This window comes from Cervus elaphus, chromosome 5, assembly GCF_910594005.1.
Source record: "Cervus elaphus chromosome 5, mCerEla1.1, whole genome shotgun sequence".
Classification (NCBI taxonomy): Eukaryota; Metazoa; Chordata; class Mammalia; order Artiodactyla; family Cervidae; genus Cervus; species Cervus elaphus.
This window is the reverse complement of record NC_057819.1, coordinates 94,319,031-94,336,181: the sequence shown is the minus strand read 5'-3', so window position 1 is coordinate 94,336,181 and position 17,151 is coordinate 94,319,031. Positions and strand designations below refer to the sequence as shown.

Here is a 17,151-nt window from a genome sequence, read left to right as displayed (position 1 = left end):
AAGCTCATGGGATCTTAGTTCTGCAACCAGGGATTGAACCCAGGCCCTCTGCAGTGAGAGCTTGGAGTCCTAACCACTGGACTGCCAGGGAATTCCTGAAGGTCTCTTATTTTTAAAGCACGTTTCTAGAAGTTCCTGGGCAGAAGGGTCCAGTTCACTCCCCTTGCCCCGTCCCTTCTTCCCCTTTGTGGCCAGCTCACACTCTCTGCCCATCACACCCTCTTCCAGCTTGTCTTGGCTCTTGTTGGAAGCAGCATTTCTGAAGCCAGTGTGATACACAATCCAAAGCTACTTCTTTCTGCTAAAATGGCTCATCTTGCTGCAAACCATTCTCTGGATGTGATGGATTGATGCCTAATTGGGATACAGTTTGAAATGAGTCTGGGTTTCGGTTTCCTAACCTCTGATCTCAAATGAACTCTACAACCTCTGAGACCCCCGCTCACCTCTAAATTCTCACCCCCATCCCACATGACCTACGCCCTCCTCCAAACCACAGACAAGCATCCAGATGCACACACAAACCCTGGTGGTTCTGGGTCACCTTATAAGACAATGTAAGCCGGGAGACTGGGGATGTGGAAAGAGATGCAGAGACTAGAGAAGGTGGCAGAAACAGAGGGAGGAGACGTGAGAGAACTAGGAGAGATGGAACAGGCAGCCAAGACCGAGGCCCTTCAAGCTGGCATCTGCCCTAAGGAGCTCCTGAAACAGAAGGATCTTTGCTGGCTCTTTAAAAACACCTCAGAAAAGCCCTAAGGGCCATGAGATGGGGCCAACGCTCCTCTCTAACAACCCCTCTGCCACCCCTCGGGAGCTGCTCAGACACCCATTCAGAGGGTGCAGACACAATCCTCCTCTAGGGGCCCCACACATACTCACTCTACCCCTCCCTCCAGAGCTTGGAGCCCGGCTCTGGTCTGGACATCTCTGGGGTTTGGGGGGTCAGGTTCAAGGTGGGATGCAATAGCTCCAGAGTTCAGCGTTTCACAACAGATAGGAGAAGCAGAAGCCTGCTCCAGAAGAGGAGCAGAGGGCTCAGTCTCCCGGGACAGGTGAAGGCACACCCATTTGGACCCACTTTGCCTTTCTTCCCCATCCAGAGCCCCCAGTGCAGAGGAGGGGGTCCTGGGTCCACAGTGGGAGCCAGAGGCTCATCCAAGTCACCCTGGGCAGGGCTGGGCTGGGGCAGAGGCAGAATGCTGCCGGGAGGTTCTCTTGGGAGAAGTGAATTGAAAAGCATCTCGGAGGAGGGCAGGGAGGGAGGGAGGCTGGGTGGTGTGTACACACACACACACACACACATACACACAGCCTTCCTGACTTAGCCCGAGCCTCACTCAGGAGAGGAGCAGTCTTCTCTCCGCTCTTGAAGCTGCTTTCTGTTCCTTCCCCGCCCATCTGAGCTGTCAGCAGCACCAGCGAAGTTGGCCTCAAACTTGAATGGGGCTGAAGGCTCCAGCTTCCTGGAGCTCCACGGGGCGGCAGGCTGGCCGGAGCCTCTGAGTTCAGCTGGCCTGGAGAAGCCGACCTTCCCAGCACCCCCGGCTGACCCTGGCTCTCCTGGGTGACACGTCTGCCCCTGACCTGTAGGCCCCCAGTCCTGGCCAAGGAATGGTGCACTGAGGTCCCTCGGAAGCCCCTCGTCCCATCCTGGAGCTGGAGCAGCCCAAGGCCCAGGCCAGCATGGCCAACCCCGGACAGCCTCAGTTTTCCCCGGCTCGGGATCCAGGCCCTGCCTCACCCCTGGACCTGCCGGAGATGGAGAAGCTCCTTGTGCAGGTCGGAGGCCAGGATGACAAGCCCCTGAAGCTGTCCAAGTCCCTCTCAGGGCCTCTGGACCTGGAGCAGAATGGCCACAGCCTGCCCTTCAGGGTGATATCCGAGAAGCACCGGGAGGTCTTGCACCCCCTCTCGTCCTCCCGGGCCAGCTCCAGGAGGGCGTCCTCCACGGCCACCACCTCCGATGCCCAGGACAGAGAAGTTCCCAGAGATTATCTCATCCTTGCCATTGCCTCCTGTTTCTGCCCTGTCTGGCCCCTCAACCTCATGCCCCTCATCTTTTCCATCATGGTAAGTGCTGCTCTTCATGGCAGGGCGGGGGCTGGTTTTGGTCAGCAGCCATGCTTCCCCGGCAGGCACCAGTCACCCTACCTAGGGTGCTGAGAGAAGAGCTGGGGTGCTGGGGGTGGGGGAGGGGAGACTCCCCATCTTAGCTGGCCTATTACTCCCCCTTGGAGAGGGCTCCAGGGCCCCCCAGAGCTTCAGCTTCCTATTCTCCTTCATCTCTGCTCCTGGACATCACAGTTTGACTTTTCACACATCCCTGCTGGGAAGGAGATCCCAGAGAGACGCCCGGAGCTAAATTCTGCATAGAAAAGACAGCCAACTTGGGGGTCTGGCCTTTGCGGGGATTGGGGGCTTTGTCGCAAGGAGTCATTCCTGAGTGGGGCTGTGAATCAGCAGAGATTGCAGCCAATATGGGGTCTCAGGGCCCCACGTTCTCATAAGGGGAGCCAGGTAACACCTCCCCACCCCACCCCACCCCACCCCCAGGGCCTCCTGGGTGTTCTAACAGCTTCTGGCAACTCTGGTTTCCAAGAGCGAGCAGTAGCTTCCCTGCCATGGACTGCGGGCCCGGGGCCCAGCTCCCCCAGGGCTGCTCCTCTGGGGGGAACTTCTTGCTGGGGCCCTTTGGGCCTTGCCTTTGTACTGATTTCAATATCTGTCTCCCCGCAGGGGCAGGAGGGGGTGGTCTGGGCCACAGGTGGGAACGCATGTATATCAGAGGGCATGGCTGGCCTGGCCAGGGAGGGGTATGGGGGCTCGTCTTTGCTTCTCCCACGCTTGTGTTGTAGAGTTTTGAGTACCTAACCTTCGATCATCTCCAATCCAGGCCGTTGGGATCGGGCTGCTTGCAGAGGAGGAGCCCCAGGAAATGTTGGTAGCTGTTGACAAGTGAATTCCATGGTTCAGGAAGTTGGGAGAGACAGAGAGAGAGAGAGGCTGGCAGGGAATGACTTTCAGAATGAGGTTAGGAGCAGGGGATGGTACACCGAGGGGGGAGACGCTGTCTGCCTGCCCCTGGAGGGACTCCACTGTTGAGTCATCCGTCATCCAGCCCCCGGGAGCTGTGGGCTTTCCTGCTGCCGTGCTGTCCACTAAGAAAACCCTTATTTCCTTATACGTCTCTCTCCACTTTACGGAGGCCCAGTTTCCAGCCAAGGGCACCTTCCCCAACCCCCAGCACCACCTGCCAGGGCTTCAGGGGGAAACTGGCAGCATTCTCAGGCCCCAGCGATTGGCGGGTTGGCGTGAGAAGAGCCAGGCTGGAGGGCCTTTGAGAAAATCCCTGTGCTGCCTGCGGCTCTTCGGGGGCAGCTGGGGGCGGAGCCGGGCCGCAGGGATTGCCGCCACTGGCTCTGGGTAGGGACAAGCTCTTGGTCACAGGGAGAAGCCCCGGAGGGGAGACCGGCTTTGGGGAGGGAAAGCAGACAAGGGTCCAGGAGAAAACAGTTGCTAAAATCCATCTTCTGGTGGGGGTGGCAGAGTGTGAGCTGGGTAAAAGCTGCCTTTGTCAAAGGAAACCTGGGCCCACAGCTGTGGGACCGCTGAACCCACCCCTGGTGTATTTCTACATCCATCTTGTGTTCTTGAACCAGGTCTGATGGTTGCCAGGCCTGGGGCAGGGAATACGGTGCTAAACCAGACACCATCACCAATTCCCACAAGCCTCCTCTCCAGCGGGGAGAAATTTATAAACAGATCCTGACAACACATTGCAAGAAGTGCCCACACTAGACAAAACCACAAGGTATTGTGCAACCTCAGGCAAGTCACTCAAACCTCTATTCTCCTCAGTATTCCCATCTGCAAAATGGGTGTCAACATAATACCTAAGTTATAGAGTTTCATGAGCCACACAAGGGGCTTTTCCAATGGTGCAGTGATAAAGAATCCGCCTCCAGTGCAGGAGACACAGATAATGCAGGTTTGATCCCTGAGTTGGGAAGATCCCCTGGAGAAGGAAATGGCAACCCACTCTTGCCTGAAAAATCCCATGGACAAAGAAGCCTGGCGGGCTACAGTCCAAAGAGTCCGACACGACTGAGCGCCTAAAGCACACTGCTATGAGCCACGCAAAGTGCTAAAGCACCCAGCACATAGTAAGTGCTAGAATGTGGAGGCAGAAAATTAGGCAAGTGTCTCCCTGATGGAGGATGGGAAGCCACCACGTGTTTGTTGGGTTTTTTCTTTTAGAGCTTTGAAATAAAATTCACATATCATACCATTTGGGGCTTCCCAGGTGGTGCTAGTGGTAAAGAATTTGCCTGCCAATATAGGAGACGCGGGTTCAATCCCTGGGCTGGGAAGATCCCCTAGAGTAGGAAATGGCAACCCACTCTAGTATTCTTGCCTGGAAAACTCCATGGACAGAGGAACCTGGTGGGCTACAGTGCATGGGTCACAAAGAGTCAGACACAACTGAGAGACTGAGTACTATCACACCCTTCACTCATCTAAAGTGTACAATTCAGCAGTTTTTCGTATATTCAGATAAGTGCAGCCATAACCACAATCAATTTTAAAATATGTTCCTCACCTCTGAAAGAAACCCAGCAACATTTTTCTATCACTCCTTCTAATACCTACCTGCCAGACCTGAGCAATTACTCATTTTCCTTCTGTCTCCATGGATTTGTCTCTTCTGGGCATTTCATAAGCAGACATACTTTGTTCTATTGAGCTTTATTGTTCTTCACTGATATTGCATTTTTTACAAATTGAAAGTTGGTGGCAACCCTGCCTCAAGCAAGTCTATCAGTGCTCTTTTTTGCAACAGCATTTGCTTACTTTGTGTCTCGGGGTCATATTTTGTTAATTCTCAAAATATTTCAAACTTTTCATTATTATTATATTTGTCATGGTGATCTGTCATCAGTGGTCTTTAGTGTTACTATGGCAAGAAGATCACAACTCACTGAGCAATAATGATGAGCATTTTTTTTAAGATCTTTTTTTTCTGATGTGGACCATTTTTAAAGTCTGGGCTTCCCCAGTGGTGCTGGTGGTAAAGAATTCACCTGCCAACGCAGGAGACTCAAAAGTCGTGGTTTCGATCCCTGGGTCAGGAAGATCCCTTGGAAGAGGGCATGGCAACCCCCTCCAGTATTCTTGCCTGAAGAATCCCCATGGACAGAGGAGCCTGGTGGGCTACCGGTCCATAGGGTCGCAAAGAGTTGGACAAGACTAAAGCGACTTAGCGTGCATGTGTTTTTAAAATCTGTACTGAATTTGTTACAATATTGCTTCTGTTTTTATAAAGTTTTGGTTTTTTGCCTCCAGTCATGTGGGATTTTAGTTCACCAACCAGTAATTGAACCCGAACCCCCTGCACTAGAAGGCAAAGTTTTAACCACCAGATTCCCCGGGAAGTCCCAAGGGTTAGCATTTTTAAGCAAAATTTAAAAATTAAGGTAGGTGCATTGTTTCTTCACACATAATGTTATTGCACGCTTAATAGACTACAGTAAGGTATAAAACATAACTTTTATACACACTGAGAAACCAAAACATCTGTGTGGGTCGCTTTGTTGTGATATTCACTTTACTAGTTAATAGGACACTCCCGTGCCCCAGGGAGGGAGGGGGTCAGTTATTTATCTAGAGTTGAAAGAAGTGGTCCCACTCAGCAGTGGGGGTGAAGGAGAGCCAGAAAGTGTGGAGAGTTAAGTCTCTATGCTGGTGTCTCCGGGTCTGACAACAGACTTCAAAGCTCCTCATCTGATGTCCCCCGCTGGTTACCAAGGGAAAGATCAAGCGCTTGACCCCAGGGTGGAAGGAGACCTGCAGCCCTGACACCCCCCGCTAGAGCTCACTGTCTGCAGAACATGTTGTAATATGAGGCTGGCAGAGTCTGGTTAATCATTCCCACTTAACAGATGAGGCAACTGAGACATGCAGAGCAGTGCCTTGCCTTTGTTCACACAACTGGTAAGAGGCATATCAGCTGGCTACTGAATCCAGTGTTCTCTTCACCTGCCCCACCCTGCATCTACCTCTGTGAAGAGGATGGTATGTCCCTCCCAGGGAAGCCAAATGTTTTGGGCATTTGTGCAGGGAGGGAATAATTCTATTCCCTTCTCTCTTTTTCTTCCCTACCTCCCAGTGGCCTCCTCCCTGCCACTCACTCACTCCATCAGTGGAAGACTAATGGACCACCAAGCATTCTTCCTATTGTGGCTTTGACAGAGGCCAACTGGGACCAGGGGCTCTGTTTCAGGAGCTGTGATCACAGGTGTCCAGACCTGGCTCTGCTCAGCACCACAACCTCCCGTAAGCCTCCTGGGATAGCCAGGGCAAGGCTGGCTTCATCCATTTTACTTCTGGGTCAGGCTGCGAAATAACCATGCTTCCTGATCCAGCAAGGTCTCCTGTCAATGAGAGATGCTGGACCCCAAGCAGTGAGCCTTCAACTGCTGACCAAGCAAGCATCAGATACACTTGGGTGTGTATCACCTCTCTATCCCTTTTAAGGCACATGACCATATCCAAACCACTCAGCTTCCTTCCTTAGCTCTAGTTTCCTCATCCATAAAATATGTGTAATAAAACCATCTACCTCCTAGGGCTGTTGGGAGAATTAAATGAACTAATGAGTGTGCCAGAGCCTGGCACATAGTAAATGCTTAATAAATGGAAGTGGTTGCTGTTATTATTAATACTAAATGAAATTGCAATGTCAGAGGAAAGAGCAAACCCCCTGTGCTGTGGTCCCCAATCTTTTTGGCACCAGGGACTGGTTTCATGGAAGACAAGTTTTCCATGGACCAGGGGGTGGGGGATGGTTTCAGGATGATTCAAGTGCATTCTGTTATTATTATTGTGCATATTTCCATTATTATTATCTCTATTATTATTACATCAGCTCTACCTCAGATCATCAAGCATTAGATCCTGGAGACTGGGGGCCCCTGCCCCAATCTGGCTTTCTGGCAATCCTGGCTTTTAGCAATTTGGATATAATGGAGTCTCACCCCTCATTACATCCCCGGAGGAGGTGGGCAGCCCTGTCTGTGGTTTTGGTGGCAGCCTCTCTGTAAGTTGTTCCCCCAGCATGTGGGAGCGATGCGGAGATCCACAGTGGCTTCAACGTTTCCTTACTTAGGCATTTTTGACAAGTTAATTATTTAACTGATGTGTTGCAGGCTCATTTTCATTCATTTATGATTCATCCCTTCCTTCAATGAGAGTGCTAAGCCCTGACCAGGGCTGATAGTCAGCTGGCATGCAGGCATATAGCTTAAAATATTAACATACTTCTGAAACCATTGGTAAGCTGCTGCTGTCTCAAGCCCCTCAATCTCCCCAGCTCCTCCCATCCACCACTGCAGCTACCCTGACTCCTCCCCTAGGACCCTCATCCCCCCAATCCGTCCCCTCTCTCAAGCAATGGAGGAGTTAACCTGTAGTCAGGGCATTTCAGGGTTTCTCTGGTGATTCAGACAGTAAAGAATCCGCCTGCAATGAGGGAGACCTGGGTTCAATCCCTGGGTTGGGAAGATCCCCTGGAGGAGGGCATGGCTACCCACCCCAGTGTTCTTGCCTGAAGAATCCCCCTGGACAGAGGAGCCTGGTGGAGTACAGTCCATGGGTTGCAAAGAGTCGGACATGACTAAGCCCAGTACAACACAGCAGGGGCCTTTCAGGATGAAGTGCACGTTTGCAGTGAGAATGATGTAAAGAAGGTATGGAGAAGCTCACCTTTTGGCTTTCAGAAGCTGGGAGGTGCTTGATCTCTGTGGAAGCGCTGATAACTGATCAGTCCTGGCACATCCTTTCTGTTTGTTTTTGACCACACTATGCGGCTTGTGGGATCTTAGTTCCCCAAGTGGGGATTGAACCCAAGCCCCCTGCAGTGGAAGCACAGAGTGTTAACCAAGGGCCCTGGGCCCTGGCACATCTTGTCTCTTCTGAGATCTGCTGGGCCTTGGCCTGAGCCTCATGGGTGGAGGAAGCTCTTTCCTGAGTTCTGTAGCCTCCTTCCTCTGGCTGGTTTCAGCCTCTGGCAGTTGTCCTCAGCATCCTCTTCACCCCATCCTCCCCGCCCCCAGCATCCTTTCTCCACACTCACACTTTTCTTCAGCATCTTTCCTCACTGATGTATTAACCTGAGTTCATAAATCGTTTTCTCACTCACCATTCCCACAGCCCCTGCAATCACAAACGATCTATTAATTCAGTCATTACAACCGTTACTGCAATTACTATTATTGTGCCTTCATCTTGAGCTGTTTTGTATAAGAGGAAGATGATGCAACTGATAGGGATGGAGAGCAGCTGGTAATTTACTCAAAAAAGGAAATGAGGGTTTTCTTATGGATCCTTCATTTGGTAACTCACGGGAGTGGGGAGGAACTTCAGAAATGAGGGCCAGTTAGCAGTGGAGAACTTCTTGTGTAAAAGCAGGGCTCTGGACTTCCCTGGTGGTCCAGTGGTTAGGACTCTGTGCTTCCACTGCAAGGAGTACAAGTTTGATCCCTGGTGGGATCACTAAGATCTTGCATGCCATGTGGTATGGCCAAAAAAAAAAAAAAAAAGGGCTGCATACTTAGAGGCAATTACTTTCCCTCTATTTTACAGATCTGAAAACCAAGATTTACAGAATAGTTGTGATATTTACATTGGATAGAATGTATAAAGTTCCTGACACCACAAAGCAGCCACAATTAGGTCTGCTCTGATCCATCTGGCCATTTCCAGGGTGTCTCCTTAATGACACCTCTCATGCTTGAAGGCATGTATGGTTGATCACTCTGTGGATAAAGAAGTGCAGTTGGGTTCAGTGTAACTGAAAAAAACATCTCTTTTACCTTTCCTCCTCACCTCTCATACCCAAGAAACTACATGTGTGCCTCTCTCCATGGTCCTGAATCATTGCAGCACAGACAACTGTTTTTCTGAAAAATGGGGGTGAGGGGGGGCAGGACACATCTCAAAGCGTCTGCCCTTCCCCTCACCAAGGCCATACTTACAGCCAACAATGAGTCCCTTGATTATGATTCAAGGTAGCTCCTGGGTTTCAGAACTTGAACTTCCTAGAAATCCCGGAAGACTTTCTGTATGTTTCTCCCTTTTCCTCCCATTGTTGCCTTGGTGTTGATGTCCTGAGTTTGGTGACCTGAGCTGCTGGCTGTTAGAGCATTTTATCCTCTACCACTCCTATGAGGCAGGGGTTGTCATTAGGATGTTTTACAGATGAGGAGCTGGAGCACAGAACACCACGCAGGTGTGGGGAGAGAAGCGACTGCAGAAGTGGAGAAAGGCCAGATCAGGAGGGTGCCACCTGTCACAAAATGGAATCTGGATTTGGTCCTGTGGGCAGTGGGGAGCTTACAACTGGGTGAGATAAAGAGAGGATTTCTTTGAGACCGAAGAGAAAAATACATAGTCAAGAAGGAGAGGGTGGGAAGACCAAGGAGAGCTGGTACCCTAATGTCCCTGGGGAGCAGAGAGAGACTGAGGTCTGGACTTGAGCTTTGCATAGTTCCTGACACGAGGTAAATGTTCAGACGATGGCTAGGGATTATGACCATTCCAGTGGAGGTGGAGGAATCTCAGTGGGCTTCACAGAGGAGGTGGAATTGGAGCCTGCCATTGAAGGATGGAGAGGATTTGGACATGTGGTGTTGTGGGGGAGCAGGAATGCAGGTGGAAGAAATAGCATGAGCAAAAGCAAGTCGGTGCTCATACCCTGAGCAGCTCAGATCCAGAGGTCATGGAAGAGAATATCAGAGGCTCAAACCAGGAAATGCAAAGCTAACCTGAGTTTGGACTTTGTTCAGCAGACAGTGGGAGGCCATGGGAGATGCTGAGCAAGAGTGATTGCCTCAGCCACCATCATCTCTCTGAGCTTTTATATCAGCTCTTAACTCTCTTCTGATCCCCCACAACAGCTGGGCTGTGGCAGGGATGGAGGTCTTTTGGAAACTTGTATCCAATCCTACCATCCTCTGCCCCTAGGTTTCAGGTAGCCAAAGTACTGAAGTTTCAGCTTTAGCATCTTTCCAATCTCTTATCTCAATCCAAATATCCTCCCTTTAGGAAGTGTTCCCTGACTCTCCCCTTTTACAAACTCTCATAGGACCAGGTACCTCTTCTTTGAAACACTACCCACAGTTGCAATTTTACTTTTGTGGGGTCATGATGGTGGCCTGCCTCCCCCACCGGGAAGCAAGCTCCATGAGCATAACAGCTGGGGGCTCTCTCGTTCACTGCTGCATCCCACGGTCCTGGCACCAGGCCTGGCATGAGTATCTGTAGGATGGACTGGTGGTGTGGGGAGTAGAAAGGAGAGAAAGAGAGCTTGGAGCCAAGGGGGCATCTTCATGAGGCTGTTGCCTTGGCTTGAGTGACAAGTGGCACCTGGAACTAAGGCAGGTGCAACAAAGCTCCAGAGGACAGTTGCAGTGGAATTGACGAGGAGAGGAAATTAATTACTATGTTGGGATGGGAGGGGAGCTATGACTCAGTGGGAGAGCTCTAGGCTGTTGATAATAATTGGGGCTTGAACAAGAAGAAGGAGCACAAGGCAAGGAGCAGATCTGGGAAGCAGGAAGCTGTGGTTTGGGGCAAAGGAAGTCAGGGCACGCTGCAGCAGGCAGGTGGTGCTGGCCTGGAAGGAGCTTGGCAGAGGGAACCAGGGGGTGGGGCTGAGGGATCGGTTAGAATTCTGAGAGATGAAGGTAGGACCCAGGTGCACCATTGAAGAGAACACAGGTGGGAGGGTTGCTGCTCTGAACTTCAGCTTCTTCAAAAGTGGGCAACACTGCCGACCTTGTAGGATGATTCTGAGCCTAAATGAGGTAATTTAGGCTGTCGTTAACAAGCTGCATGACATAAAACAAGGGCTCAGTAAGTCTTTGTCATCGTTGTTCACCATCATCATCAAGGTACCTGACGCTTCCATGCTGAACTCAGGAGCTTCCAATAATCAGAACATAAAAATAACCAAACAGGGACTTCCCCACTGGTCCAGTGGCTCCGACTCTGTGCTCCAAGAGCAGGGGGCCTGGGGTCGATCCCTGGTCAGGGAACTAGATCCCACGTGCTGCAACTAAAAATGATCCTGCATACCACAATTAAGACTTGGCACAGCTAAATAAATTAATAATAATAAAAAAACAAGATGTGAAAGCAGTCACCACCTTTAGTGGACTCCTTCCTGTTCCTGTTCTAGTGGTCCAAGTTCTAGAGCTGGAGGAATCTAGAGGTCAGCAGCCAGCCCTGGGCAGTGGTGAGGGGTCTCCAGGGGCAAGCTTGGGACATACCTCCTACTGAGCCACTCCTGGGACCCTTGGAATACCCTCTGTCTTTACATCCTCTGTTCATCCCCCTCCTCGCACCCACCTGATTTAATCCAATCAAGTGGGGCCAAGAGAAGCTGAGTTCACTGAGGATGATAATAATCAGATATGGTCCCTGTGAAGCCATCCATGGCTCCACTCCAGCCCGAGCCTTGCTGGTTCAAACCCAAGACACCTCACCTTTCCAGTGTGATCTGGGAAGTGGGCTTGGTTGAACAAGGATGTGGTATCTGGGTGGGAAATTGGGGGAGGGAGGACCAGTGATTTCTTTCCTTTTATGGCAAAAGGGGGCTCATAGAGAAAAGGAGGCAGGTGTGTTGGGCCGTAGAAAAAGTTGCAGGGGCTGCCTTAGTGTGGCTACAGGAGTGAGCCTTGGGCTGGTGTTCAAGGGGTCCTGGCTTATCTTTCCCACCAGCTCAGCATGGCCTGGACATGGTTCACCCTCCCAGGCCAACAGTCTCTACTGTACCACCCTGCCCATCCCTGTCCTGAGATAACACCCTGGGGGCTTCCCTGGCCATCCCGTGGTTAAGACTCCATGCTTCCACTGCAGGGGGCATGGGTTCTATCTCTGGTTGGGGAACTAAGATCCTGAGATAATGCCTGGCATTGCTCGGTTATGTTTCCAGCTGTCCCCAGCCAGCAATGGGCAAGCTTGGTTAGGGATCCCCACAAGAGGTCTGGCCACTTGAGTCCAGGCCACTTTTCCTGAAGGAGGTCCCTGCCTCTCCCCTAGGGGGGCTGCTCAAGTGTGGGCTGCAGCGGGGATGGGGGTTTGTTCTGAGGCTCAGGCAAGGGGCCCCCTGCAAGGCTGCTGAGGACAGGGTTTCTACCACCCTCTCTCTGCAGTCTCGAAGTAGCGTGCAACAGGGGGACCTGGACGGGGCCCGGAGGCTGGGCCGCCTGGCTGGGACGCTCAGCATCACCTTCATCATCATGGGGATCATTATCATCATTGTGGCCGTGACTGTCAACTTTGCAGGTGAGGCCCAGCAGCACCCCAGCTCCCTTGGTGTGGGGACCACAGAAGGATGTGGCCCAGCCCCCCCGGGACAGGGGTGGTGGTGGGGAGAAGGGTAAGAGCATGTGGGCGCCACAGCCTTCACCTCACACCCCAGAAAAGCAAGCACTCCAGTCGTCTGCAGGGACAAGCTGAGTGGGATTGGCTTTCTGGCTCTCCAATGGCTGGAGAGTGCTACTCATAAAGCCCAGCAACTTTGAGAATTTCTGGGCTATGTGGGTCAGTATTGTCCATTTCCCTCTAATCACACACTGGTATTGGAAGCCTCCAACCACCTCTGCCCCTTTGGTGACCAACCTACACTTTTCCCTACCACCTGTGCCCCATGGGCCAGCAGCTTGGCTGCTGATACTGGGAACAGGTTGTAAATATAGAATCTCAGGCCCAACCCAGACCCACTGAATAAAAATCTGCACTTTAGTAAGATTCCCAACCCCATCATTAAAGTTTGGGAGGTACTGGCCTAGAAAACAGAGCATTCATCTTGGGGCAGAAATCCTGGGATTTGGCTGCAGGGTCATGGCCTCATAGGAGAGGGAAGAATTCAGGTTTGTAATCAGCTAGTCTGGGTTCAAAAATGCAGGTCCTCTCCTTGACCTGTTTGAGCAGAAGCACGTTCCACAAAGTTTGAGAGGCATGCAGGTCCCTGCGAGGCAGGAGCCCACTGGCCCAGGGCATGAGCCTCAGCATCACTTTCCAGTGCCCCAGTCTCTTTGTCTTGCTCTGCTTGAATCTGACCCAAGACTCTTTCCTTGTGTATTAGTGTTAGCCACTCAATTGTGTCCGACTCTTTGCGGACAGATGGACTGTAAAGCCCACTGTAGTCCATGGAAGTCTCCAGGGAAGAATACTGGAAAGGGTTGCCATTCTTTTCTGCAGGAGATCTTTCAGACCCAGGGATCAAACCTGGGTCTCCTGCATTGGCAGGTGAATTCTTTGCCATCTGAGGCACCGGGGAAGCCCATGTTACGTTTCATGGCAAGTAACAACCGCTGAACTCAAATTTGCAAGGGGACTGTTTAGCTTTCACTAAAATATTCAAGCAGGAATGTGTCTAGCCTCAGGGGTCACCATGCCCACCTGTGAAACAATCACTGAGACGCCAGTTCTCTCCTTGGCAGGAGTTTACTTCCACCCGGAACCTCAAACCGAATCACCTCTGTTACCATTTCCCCTTAGGAAACAGAACCCCAAATCCTCCAAAAAGGGCCTGGGAGACCCCGTGTTCTGAGCTCCGTCCTGCTGTCACTGTTCTTTTCTTTACAGTTCCGAAGAAATGAAACTCACTAGGGGGCGGCGCTCGCAGAAGCAGCCCCAGCCCATTGAAGAGCTCCACCCACACGCCTCCCGGAGGACAGGATGATCCCCCAGCTCGAAAAGCACAAACTTGGAGGGAACCCCCCAAGTCACCCCATTGCTAGCCCACATCAAAAGGCGGGAAAAGAGAGGAAGAAAGGAAAGGAAATGGACTCTGAAACAGATGAATAAGGTGGTCCAGTCTCCTGGGCACGTCCCCGTATTTTAACCCCCGGGCTCTGGCTGGTTTCTCATCCCCGTGGTTTCCTGGGATTAGCCAAGCAGGCATATACTGCCAGAGTGAGAAGAAACCACTCCCGCCAACGAGACCATGGTGGGGAGAGAGTCCCTGCGTGTCTCATGACCAAGAGCAAAGACACAGACTTTATCTTTTCTATTTTTCTTGAGGTGGGATGAAAAAAAGACTGCCCTCATGCCTTGTGCCACATGCCTGAAGCGATCCCAGTTGGTGCCCTGAGCTCAGAGGCTGAACTGCTGCTTAGCACCTGCCCTGTAACCCCTCGGACACATGGGACGTGTAGCTACCCTGGAAAGAGGCAACAGCCACCCTTAAATCCTCCATCGCAGGATGAGGGCACCAAGAGGAGTGTTGTAGAGACAGAAATGGGGACAGCATGACCCATGGACCTCTTCTCAAACATTTCAGCCTCAGGAGCCTCTTGGTTGAGAAGCCTGGTCCCAGAACGTCTCCCGGAATGACCCAAGTCTGCCTCTTGTTCCCTACCTGGGCTGCAGTCTGGGGCACCAATCAAGAATTCCCGGGGCCCTGACTCCGTCTCCAGGTCGGCTAGTGAAGAGGAACTCAGGCCCGAGCTCTCATCCGGGGACCACCTGGTTGTCTGGGGCACAAACTCAGGGTTTCATGCGGAGGGGCTCAGGGTCCCTGTGCAAAGCGGCTGAAGGTCCTCACGCAGAGAGGCTCAGGTGGGGCATGGCTCCCAGCTCCCACCCCAGCTGCCTCTGATGCTCTGTGCCTCACCCTGCACCCCTGATAAGCCTCTAACAGCAAAGGTTTTCCCCAGAGTCTGCCTTGGAACCACCCCTGGGGGAAATTCCTATAGGCTCCCAGGCCCTTAGGGATGTCTGTGCCTCCTTTAGGGGTGTGGGTCCAAGAGTTTTTATGAAGGTTTGTTATTTCCTGGGTCTAGAGAATTTCAAGATGGAGGGAAGAGCCTGGCTGAAAGGTCCTGTCTTCGGGAACTCTGGGCTTGGGAACACACTCACATGCCCAGAATCAGGGGCCTGGACACCATGGCCTGTGTCTCAGGACCTAATGGGGCACCAGGAGGGAGTGAAGCAGGGCCCCTCAGACTTCCCCCTGGTCTTTCCTGATCCCACTTCCCCAGCTGACTGCAGCCCCCAAGCCCTGGGTAATGGATGCTCTGGGCTCCCCCCACCCCCACCCCAGGAGGCCCTGCCTAGCAGCCAGGGTTCCAGGAGGCTGGGAGGGCATATTGGCTCCACATTGGCTGAGAATGTTTTCTCTGCCCCTGATCAGCACCCTCATGCCTCCTTTTAGGGCTCCTGCGTGTCTCCCCCACCCTCCTCAGAGGCTCCTGGGGAGGGAGACTGTTAGAGTTTCTGTCTTCCGGGAGGAGCTCTGGCGGGTACAGCTCTGAGCCTTCTAGGAGGGCCTGTGTGATGGAGGGGAATGGAAGGGAGTGTTCAGCGCCCTGGAACACTGTATAGATCCCTCTGGGGCTGGCATTCCTGCATCAGTGCCCCACCTGGGAATAAACCCCAGCCTTTCTCACATCTAAAGGAGGGGCCTGCTGAATCTGTTTAATGGGACCTTTGAAGCCAAAACAGAGATGCCCCTGTTTGTTGGGGAAGGAAGGAGTTGAGTCCAGAGTCTTTGTGTCACTTTCAAGGTCAGGCCAGGGGAGTCATGTGGTCTGTGAATTTGACATTCACAGGCCCCGACTCTGGAAGGAGGGGTCATGAGTGAACGTCTCCTGGTAGGCCCCAAGGGGTCCCCAGCTTCAGTCCCCCAGGGAGACAACAGCAGTGAACCAGACTGTTTAGGCATGGTCTCATGGGCAGAGGCAGGACTGCGGCCTCTGTGTGCTTCGGGACCATCACACACACCCACACCTGTCCTGCTGTCCCAGTCACACCCATGAAAGCAGACCCTCACTGCCCCCTGCCACCCACACTGGCTCCTCCTCCAAACCCAGAATAGCAGAGAAAGAGAGAAGCCGCTGCAGACAGCTGCAGGAGCAGACAGAGCAGGAGCATCCTTCCATTTGGGCAAGAATGACTAGTTTTCTACTCATACCGAGAATGTAGCTCAGAGGCCCCAAGAGGCTGGCCCTTCTGGCAAAGAGGAGCCGAGGACAGGAAACCCTTCAGAAGTAAGACTGGGAGAGAAGGTCCTCATTGCCCCTCACCCACAGGGCACCTGACACCCCCAGGCCTTGGTGAAGATGAAGGGACAGTGGCCCTGCCATCCCAGCTCCATCGTGGGTCCAGCGCTGGCTGCATGAACACCGTGGTCCCCCGGCTTGTGGTGCTGAACCAGCCCCTGCCCAGGTCCCCTAGGGAACAGCACGCACTACCCCCCACCAGCCCCCAGTTATCAGATCTCGTCTCTGTATTCCTCTGCATGGAAAGAAATAAAGCTGACTGCCCATCAAGGACCTGTGTGTTTGTGCTGCTGGGCTCAAGGGGCTCCAAACAAATTGGGGGGCACTGGGGAGCCTGGCAATCCAGGGGTTCTGTTGTGAGCATGGAGCATTCCCTTGGACAAGCCATTTGTCCTCGCCTAGACGTAGTTCTCCAGTGAGTGATGCTGGTCTTCCCTTGGTTGTTCCTTCTGAACAAAGACCTCAGGAGTTGAAGAGGAGGTCAGGAGGCTGTGCAGGACGTTTTGCAAACCTTGATGAATCCACATGGCCATCTGAGGGAGTCGCTAGTGTTATCCTGGGTTTCAGGTTGGTAATCCAAGGCTCAGAGAGGTTCAGACACTTGACCTGGGTCACACAGGACTTGGACATACAGAAGGTAGTGAAGAAATGTTGGTGAACTGTGTCCCTAGGTCTGACCCCAAAGTTGGTTTCTTGCTGCCATCTCTGCTGCCTGGAGAGTAGAGCCCCCTGGAAAGAAGGTGAGTTAGTTGTGTGTGTGGTAGGGGGCAGGGTGCATGGGGAGAATCTATTTTCAGGATGACTGCTTGATGGTGGAAGGTGGCAAGGGCTTTAGGAGTGAGGAGCTGGGCATAGGCAGAGCCACTGGGCTGGGCAGTCAGCAGGAAAGGAAGGAATGGCCACGTGACCCCGATAAGCTGTTTATACTGAGGGCAAGAGGCTGGGGGAAGGGGGAGGGAAGGGCATAGCACTGGGGTGGGGCAGGTAAGCAGAGAGAGCCCCAGGACCCACAGGGCAGCACAGCAGAGTAGATCTGGGGGTGGGAGTTGGGACCAGCCTGCCTGGGTTCAAATCCAGCCCT

At 52.6% G+C, this 17,151-nt stretch overlaps 1 protein-coding gene across 1 annotated transcript; it reads left to right on the top strand.

The window, feature by feature from the left end:
* Positions 1-1,300: 1,300 nt before the first annotated feature.
* On the top strand, positions 1,301-16,340 carry TRARG1 (trafficking regulator of GLUT4 (SLC2A4) 1). The gene is made up of 3 exons (XM_043903296.1): positions 1,301-2,073; positions 12,216-12,348; positions 13,654-16,340. The coding sequence occupies exons 1-3, from the start codon at positions 1,687-1,689 to the stop codon at positions 13,665-13,667; spliced, it is 534 nt and encodes a 177-aa protein (XP_043759231.1). The 5' UTR covers positions 1,301-1,686; the 3' UTR covers positions 13,668-16,340.
* The last annotated feature ends 811 nt before the right edge of the window (positions 16,341-17,151 follow it).

Excerpts from the sequence above, each read along its gene's own strand:
- TRARG1 (XM_043903296.1), top strand. The coding sequence starts at position 1,687 with ATGGCCAACCCCGGACAGCCTCAGTTTTCCCCGGCTCGGGATCCAGGC. Across the intron at positions 2,074-12,215 it reads CCCTCATCTTTTCCATCATG|TCTCGAAGTAGCGTGCAACA; the intron begins GTAAGTGCTGCT and ends CTCTCTCTGCAG.